At 37.4% G+C, this 7,299-nt stretch overlaps 1 protein-coding gene across 1 annotated transcript; it reads left to right on the top strand.

The window, feature by feature from the left end:
• Positions 1–760: 760 nt before the first annotated feature.
• On the top strand, positions 761–3,636 carry LOC124283494 (ER membrane protein complex subunit 4-like). Its single transcript, XM_046719560.1, has 5 exons — positions 761–896; positions 1,422–1,539; positions 1,752–1,905; positions 3,031–3,188; positions 3,524–3,636. Exons 1-5 carry the CDS (start codon positions 844–846, stop codon positions 3,557–3,559), a joined length of 519 nt encoding a protein of 172 aa, XP_046575516.1. The 5' UTR covers positions 761–843; the 3' UTR covers positions 3,560–3,636.
• Positions 3,637–7,299: the final 3,663 nt, after the last annotated feature.

Below are 7,299 nucleotides of genomic sequence, written 5' to 3'. Positions count from 1 at the left end.
AATATTGACAAGAGTTGTCTCACAATCTATACCAAATTTATGCTAAACTATACCAAATTTAGAGATTAATTGAATATATGCCACTAAAACTGTAACAAAATGACACATGTCAATAAAGTTACTGCCATTCATATATTTTATTCTAAAAAATGACTTAAAGGAGATAAACATTCACTTCCCAAATATTGATGAATAGATTCAGAAATGGCTTGGATCACAGAGAATGTTCACCACCACAGGGACTTTGACAAAAATGAAAATCACACATAATTCAAGGCCTCACAATCAGTGATTGGTTTGTTTTCATTGTGAGTTTGCCATTTTAGCGGAACAGCTAAACTGCCAATACAAAATTCTAGCGTTGCAAATCACCATATTTCCGTTAAGTCATAACAGGAGACTGGCAGAAATATATCATGATGTAGGTCTAAAAGTGGCGAGTTTCAAAGGTACAGATAGAAATCAATGCACGATACGCAAGATCAGTTCAGCGTTATATTATCTGGCACAACATTTTCATAAACATCAACTAATACAACTTCAGTAACAAGAATTGGTATTTTTGTTCCCAAAACATGTAAACAACACGCACGTGTTCGTCCATCTTGATTACAGCGCCCCTGACGGAGTGTCAACGAGGGAGTACTTATTGCATGAGTAAATGAACTTGGAAAATAATATTACTTAATTCATGCAACTTTCAAAGGGCATTACGTATTTTCATGTTATGAACAATACTATTATAGTACAGTTTTAGCTCTTTTCGGTTAACGTGTGTCATATAAAATATCACCACATTGTGGTTTTTTTACACAATCAGGTCTCATTTTCAGTAAGAACAAAATGGCTACTCGGAAAAGGCACAAGTGGGCAATCGACTTTTTAGGTGGTGGAAAGTGAGTTATTCTTTACCATTAAAGGCTCACATGTGTAGAATTCGAAGTTGTCTTTCACAACCGATCTGGTAATTTCTTAGGTTGATTCCCTTTTTTTGCAGTAGATAATAAGATATCTAGGCCAAATTGGCAAATCCTAAATCCTGATGGCAGTAATGATTTGTTTGATCCAATTTTGAGTAGATTTCCGAGGCAACAGAAATCCAGAAAAATGAGTCGTAGAATGTAGTTTCGTGTACCATGTGGACAAATATATTTATTATTATGTTGTTATCTAATGTGGTGTAGTGCAAAGTCGTCTAGTTATATGTTGGACTATGCTGGTAGGTCAACTGAATTGAATATTCTGGAATAAAATCACACTGTTCAACATGAGTATCACAATCATGAGGAGAATGATCGATATAATGAAGATTTACTTGTTACTTGTGTCTGAAGGTTCAGATCCGGATCGTCAGTTGTACATTTCTTGTGTTATGTTTACATGTATTAAGCGTTGTGTAATATATGTACTTCATATTTCAGGTCACGAAGCGATCGAGCACTTGTTCAGTTCACAGAACTACAACCACCTGTTGGTTATGTTGACACAGTCAGTGTCAGTGAAAAGGCCAAGGATGCCGACCCAAAGCTCATTGTAAAGGTATTACTACCTTTGATTCATTCATCTGTGTTGAAAATGTTGAAATGTCATACTCACATTTCCTTGATAACTGCTTATCCCAGTCAGTGTATTGACACAGATGTTAATAATCATCAAAATATTTATTTTTGAAAACAATGGTATGGATATATTTGAATACAAGCATTGTTCTTTAAATGAACATCACATTCCAAGTCTTAATTTGTTTTCAGAGGTCTTGGGACATTGCCCTTGGTCCAATCAAACAGGTCCCAATGAACATGTTTATCATGTGGATGGCTGGCAATTCCATCTCCATCTTCCCAATCATGATGGTGGGAATGATGTTCTTCCGGCCGATACAGACACTCTTTGGAATACAGAACAGTAAGTAAATTGTAGATGTAGAACTATGGAACTTGGTGTAGAAACATATCTCCTCTGTCGTCTGGAGGATAAACTGTCTTCGCAGAGTGTGGAAGTGTACAAGTTCAGTCACCTTGCTGTTATGCCGAAACATGTAAGACAATGGGCCTTTTTTTTTCCTGCAATGCATGTTGAACCTCTTTTACTTAGCCATGAAATACAACTAATTCACCTTGATCACCTGGATTGAGTACCATGTATCAGCATGCTCTGTCTGAACATGATGTAAGGTTCTGATTGAAATGAATGGAAATATTTTCTTCTTTATATTTTGTTATTGTCACTAGTGTGACTGTTCATACAATAGCAAGATTAAATTAACCAGTCATATGAACACAAATTGTTTGATAGCAGTAAAATCGTTAGTTGGGTCACATCGGGAAGATACGTCGGCCTTCATGTGGATATTAGCAATCACAACATGTATTGATACCGGAGTATTGTGACTTCTATACTTTCAAGACATATGATATCAAAGCCATATCATTGAGACGCGTCGTGTCGTGACACAACCAACAAGACATGTCATATCATGGCCATACTAATGAGACGTGTTGTGTCGTGTTGTGATACAACCAATGAGACATGTTATATCATGGCCATACTGTCGAGACGTGTCGTGTCATGATACAACCAATGAGACATGTCATATCATGGCCATACCATCGAGAAGTGTCGAATCATGACACAACCAACAAGACATGTCATATCATGGCCATACTGTCGAGACGTGTCGTGTCATGACACAACCAATGAGACCGTCATATCATGGCCATACTATCGAGACATGTACGTATGTCGGTCGCCGATATCGCGATGCAACCAACGAGACATGTCATATCATGGCCATACCATCGAGACATGTCGCGTCGTGATGCAACCAACGAGACATGTCACATCATGGCCATACCATCGAGACATGTCGTGTCGTGATGCAAGCAACGAGACATGTCATATCATGGCCATACCATTGAGACAAGTCGTGTCATCAAGACATGTTGAGACATATTATATCATGACCATACCATCACAACATGTCCTATCATCATGAAGTCTCCTGGTTCTGATGTTACTTTTACCTTCCAGCATTTAAAATGATCGAGGGGGACCAGGCAGCATTTCAGAAGTTTGTGTACCTGCTTGGCAACCTCCTGTGTCTGGCCATGGCAATATACAAGTGTCAAGTGATGGGGCTGCTTCCTTCCCATGCATCAGACTGGCTTGCTTTCGTCCAGCCTCAGGAGGTTTATATTCTTATTTGCATTTTATATTCTTATTTTAATGCAAAACTTCAATTACTTTATAAAATGCTTTTTCTGAAGATAATAAGATATAGCTAATGTCATCATTTTGAGTCTTACCAGACATGCAACTTAGTAGACACATCATTCCAGGGATGACAGTTGATTGGGAAAGTTGCATCTTGTCTCATTGTTTTGATGAGAACTTTCCTCCTTTTAATTAAGTTTTAAGATTTTGTAAACTATAAGTCATCTTTCCTGAATGTTGTTAGATGTTGGACTGTTTATGATTTTTGTTATGATGTGAAATTCAAAAGAATATTTTTATTTATTTCCAGAGAATGGAATGGTCTGGCGGTGGAGTGATGATGTGAATCTATCTGTGTCCTGATGAATCTATCTATTATCTATGTACCTGTCTTGTCAATAAATGTAACATGTGTTGTCAAAAGGGTGTTTTACATTTATACTTGACCATGATGGATAAATGCTTAGTCAGCATTTTATCCACTGATTCTGTATGCTCTCCTATTCCTCCTTGCTCTGAGGGCGGTGGGGTAGCCTAGTGGTTAAAGCGTTACAAACTCGTCGGGCCGAAGACCAGGTTTGATTGCCCACAAAGGATACAATGTGTGAAGCCCATTTCTGGTGTCCCCGCCATGATATTGCTGAAATATTGTTAAAAGCGGCATAAAACTAAGCGNCACTCTCACTCTTTGCACTGAACATGCTGAAGTAAATCTTGGTTCCAGGGGAGAGCTGGTCATTATGGACGGTTGATGAGTACTTATTATACATGCATGGGTTGCCTTTAGGCCAGGAGGAAACTCTCATAGTGTAATTACACCTAGACATTTTCGAAAACAGGCAAATATTTGTGCCAAAATTATTCTCTTATTCATGTAATAATAAAAACCACACCCCAAGATCAACTTCTGGCTGAGTTGTGAATTTTGAGTTTGATTTCCAGTCGAATTTGCTAAATGTCATTCTTGTATGCTAAGTAATTAGCACAGTACCTGTTGCTACCAAACAACATGGACCCACCTGTAATCCCTCCAGGTCATTGTGGGTTTTGTGTCAAGGCAATGATTCAAGAAGGAAACACTCAGCTATGTCAGGGTAGAGATTACGATATGGTAGAATCTCCAGTTCTACCAGTAGAGATTGCGATCGGAGTCTCTACTGGTGGAATCTCCGATCCTACTAGTAGAGATTGCACAGAGGAGGTCTGTGTCTACACCAAGTTCTACATCCACAATATATTTACTGTTCTGTATTCCAAAGAGTGTTCATTATATCAGTGGGTAAGACTAGGTTGTAATCACAGTCACGCCTGATTGATTTGTCTGACAATTGGGATGTATGACTTTTGGGACGTAAACCCCCTCCCAGGAATCCAGTCATTTCCCCACCTGGTCAACACTTGGTCAATTCTTCACCTACTATATCCCCACCCCATCGGAGATTCTACCAGTAGAGACTCGATCGAAATCTCTACTAAAGTACTGTCGAAATGCTAGAAATATGCTTTTTGACTTTTATGTAAAAATCAGAGATATTACAGTTGCTTAAATAACAAATATCACTTTAAGAAACATCTACCTAATGTAGACCGGGGAATAAATTTTGAGACATGCCCTAAAATGTGTTTTTACATATGAAAATATAAAAAACTTAGAAAAATAAGGGGTAGTGTGTGTGTGTGTGTGTGTTTGTTTTTTTGAAATAATCATTAGCATTATTGTGCATAAGAAAGAATCCCATCACTTGTGTTATTTTATCGATTGATTGTAGAAATGTGCAGCGTTTTAATAAATGTTTTGCATGTCAATAGTATATTTCTTTGCAAAATATATGGATGTGATTGGTCAATTTAATCCAGTTGTGAACATTGGCCAAAGATTTAACTAAGTCACTGGTATAGCTTCCCAGTTTTGCTTTTGAGACGGTCCCTGTCTTGTCTGATTTGTTTACAATATTGTAAACTTGTTGATAAGACATACCAACAGATCTACAGGTTTTGTAATAAACCCTTTCTAAACTAATGAAAGGTTTACCTCTGTCTTTCTCAAGCACAAAAAACTTATAAACCTTTGCAACAATGGAAGACTGCAAATCGTTGGCCATAGTGAGCAGCTGTGATAAACATGTGCATGCATGGCGGAAACTAATTTATTAAGACTTAACATTTACATTAATTTTTCTTCAATGAAGAAATGATAATTAAGTCAAGTAACACAAACATTCAACATTTTATTTGTTTAAGAGAAACGTTAATTTATATTTTTGCACCACCTGTATTATTAGCATAAATTTAAAGACTATTTCAGATTTCTCATGTTAAACTCTGAAAAAATCTTGAGTTGTTGTTTTGGTACCACATTCTCTCCTGTAAACTGCCCTTTAAATGCATGGAAATGTTAAATTGATTGAAATAAAAATTAGGTACACTATAGGCGAGTTGATATATTGACAACATAGTTCATCTATCACCTTAATCAAAGTATTAAGGTTAAAAAGCATTTTTCTAGCATTTCCGACAGTACTTTAGTAGGATCAGAGATTCTACCAGTAGAGGCTGTGATCGCAATCTCTACTGGTAGAATCTCTGATTCTACCACATCGCAATCTCTACCCTGACATATCCTTCCTCTCAATATTGATCACTGTTTGTTTGTTGTTACTCCTTGTACCACGCCTGAGTGTCGGTTCCTTTGATCTTACCCGTGGTGTATGTGCTGGAAGACAACAGTTTTGTCTTGAAGGCAGATTTCGTCTGCCATTGGCTCCTAAAAGCCACGCCCCACGGCAAGAGGACTGAACTCAACATTGTTCAACATTGTACACAACTTATGTCAGTCAAGGTTTGCAACAAGGAAATGTAACTTCTACAGTTTTAATGGTTTCAAATGAATTTACAAGCTGAAATTGACCAACTCTTTTATTTATGAGAACAAAATGCTGTAATAAAATGAAAAACGTATACATGTACTTTATATGTCCCCCACCATTAGAGTGTCTACATCGTACTCATTCACTGTTTGTGAAAGAGTGAGCTGGGAAAGTCCCTCAAATGCATGAAATTCATTTTCCATGACTGATGCGATCTGTGACAGTGTGAAGTCGTCTATGTCCTCGTCCCACACTACCTGTGCCCTCATTTTGGCAACTAGACTGAGAATGAAACGGTCGTTAAAACTTTAAAATTTTCCCGCTTCCCATACATAATAGGCGTGGTACAAGTCAGTTAGCTCATCCAATCCTCGATCTGTGCTCGTATACACCACAGTTTTGCCGGAGTTGATTGACAGGTGTTGAGGAAGCTCGAGCAAAGCTCTCGCGTCTCCCACCTGTCAATTAACTCCGGCAGAACTGTTGTGTATACGAGCACAGATCTCGGTTTGAAATGATCTAACTAATACATAGAACATTCACTGCCCAAGGATTGTACTTTTGAGTTTGTTTGCTTTAAAATACAATTTGGCTTCATTTGTTTACTGCTTCAAATCACAAATTCTGAAAAGTGCCACAGAACAGAAGTGTTCCTTCTGTAGTGCACTTGTGTGGGTGTAGATTCCATGGACCTAAAAAAATACCCTCAACAATATAGCTGTATAACTTCAAATCAGATCTTCCCATGTATATTATTTATCCAGATGCAGAAATCAGATTATTTACTACATCTTGAGAATTCAGATAATTTGGTACATCAAGCACTTAACCTGCCACCTACCAAATAGCTTATTTTGCTTCCATGGTCCTTCAGGTTTATGTATTCAAAACACAAGGAAGCTTATTTGACATTCAGTTGTTTCTTAATTCACACAAATAAACATATACAATCTACAATAATACACTTATATGCAAGTAATATTAAACATTTCTTTTGGCTATTTAACTAGGTGTGGAAATAATGTGATTGAATCTTGGCATAGATGTATACTTCTTTGTACCGTTTAATTGCACTTGTAAACCAAGATCTTGAAATGCTAGAATCTAATAATCAAATCTAAAGGTAGAATATCCTCCAATGACAAAGGGACACAACTCTGCATGGTACAGTTTTTTACCTGAGACAACTGGGCAGTCTAGAAAGCACAACAATACGCAG

This window comes from Haliotis rubra, unplaced genomic scaffold (assembly GCF_003918875.1).
Source record: "Haliotis rubra isolate DU_JTF1 unplaced genomic scaffold, ASM391887v1 Scf317, whole genome shotgun sequence".
NCBI classification, from domain to species: Eukaryota; Metazoa; Mollusca; class Gastropoda; order Lepetellida; family Haliotidae; genus Haliotis; species Haliotis rubra.
This window is presented reverse-complemented; position numbering and strand designations above follow the sequence as displayed.